Source organism: Gavialis gangeticus, unplaced genomic scaffold, assembly GCF_001723915.1.
Source record: "Gavialis gangeticus isolate Ggan-Ray unplaced genomic scaffold, GavGan_comp1, whole genome shotgun sequence".
Taxonomy (NCBI): domain Eukaryota; kingdom Metazoa; phylum Chordata; order Crocodylia; family Gavialidae; genus Gavialis; species Gavialis gangeticus.
The window spans coordinates 6,367,111-6,367,874 of record NW_017729020.1 but is presented as its reverse complement, the minus strand read 5'-3'; the positions used below and the strand labels follow the sequence as shown (position 1 = coordinate 6,367,874).

General features: G+C 66.1%; 1 protein-coding gene across 1 annotated transcript in view; it reads left to right on the top strand.

Annotated features, from left to right (window-relative positions):
* The window catches only part of LOC109295459 (disintegrin and metalloproteinase domain-containing protein 20-like), a 68,320-nt gene that overhangs the window by 59,409 nt on the left and 8,147 nt on the right, over positions 1–764 (top strand). Inside the window, 1 exon segment of the mRNA XM_019514310.1 lies at positions 44–263. Within this exon segment, the coding sequence (XP_019369855.1) occupies positions 44–263 (220 nt within the window).

The window sequence follows — 764 nt, the reverse complement described above, 5'->3', positions numbered from 1 at the left end:
AGCCAAGCGCGGGGTTGTAAGGGCTCATGTTGGGGCCGTGCAGGGATGTGATGTGTGGCAGGCTGCAGTGCGTGGACGTGCGCCGCCTGCCCAACTTGGGGGATCGTGTCACGGTGCTGCAGCATGCCGCGGACAGGCTTGTGTGCTGGAGCGTGGACTACAACGCGGGCAGGAACGAGCACGATATGGGAGCGGTGGACAATGGCACGCCGTGCGGGGACAAGAAGGTGGGGGGCCGGAGGGGGTGCACTGAGCCCCTGGCGGTGGGGAGCGGGGGTGTGCAGGGAGGCCAGGCCCTGGGCCAGCTGGGCCGGAGCAGGCCGGTCAGGAGGCAGTTGCCTGCAGCTGGGCCTGGGCAGGGAGGGGCTAAGTAGGGTCAGGAGCTGGCAGGAAGGGGCTGGCCTGAAGAGCCAGAGCTTGGTTGGGGCGGTGTGGGCCTGGTGGAGGTGGGGAAAGAAGCTGCAGGCCAGGGGAGCTTGTAGGGAAGGAATTGCTGGAGAGGGAGAGTTGTATTGGGTTGCTGTTGTGCTGGCCCTGGTGTGGTGCGTAAGGCCTGGGTGGGGGGTAGTTGGCCCCTTCCCCTTGCGTTCAGCACAAGGGGCCTTGGCCCTAAGACAGAGGGTGTTGGGGTTGCCAGCTGCCCTGCAGAAATGGGGGTGGGAGGCTTGGTGTCAGGGCCAGGGTGAGTCTTGGAGATGGAGGCGCATGTGTGTGTGTCTGGGGCTGGGGCAAGCATGAGGAGGCTGTAGCCAGGGAAGGGGGGG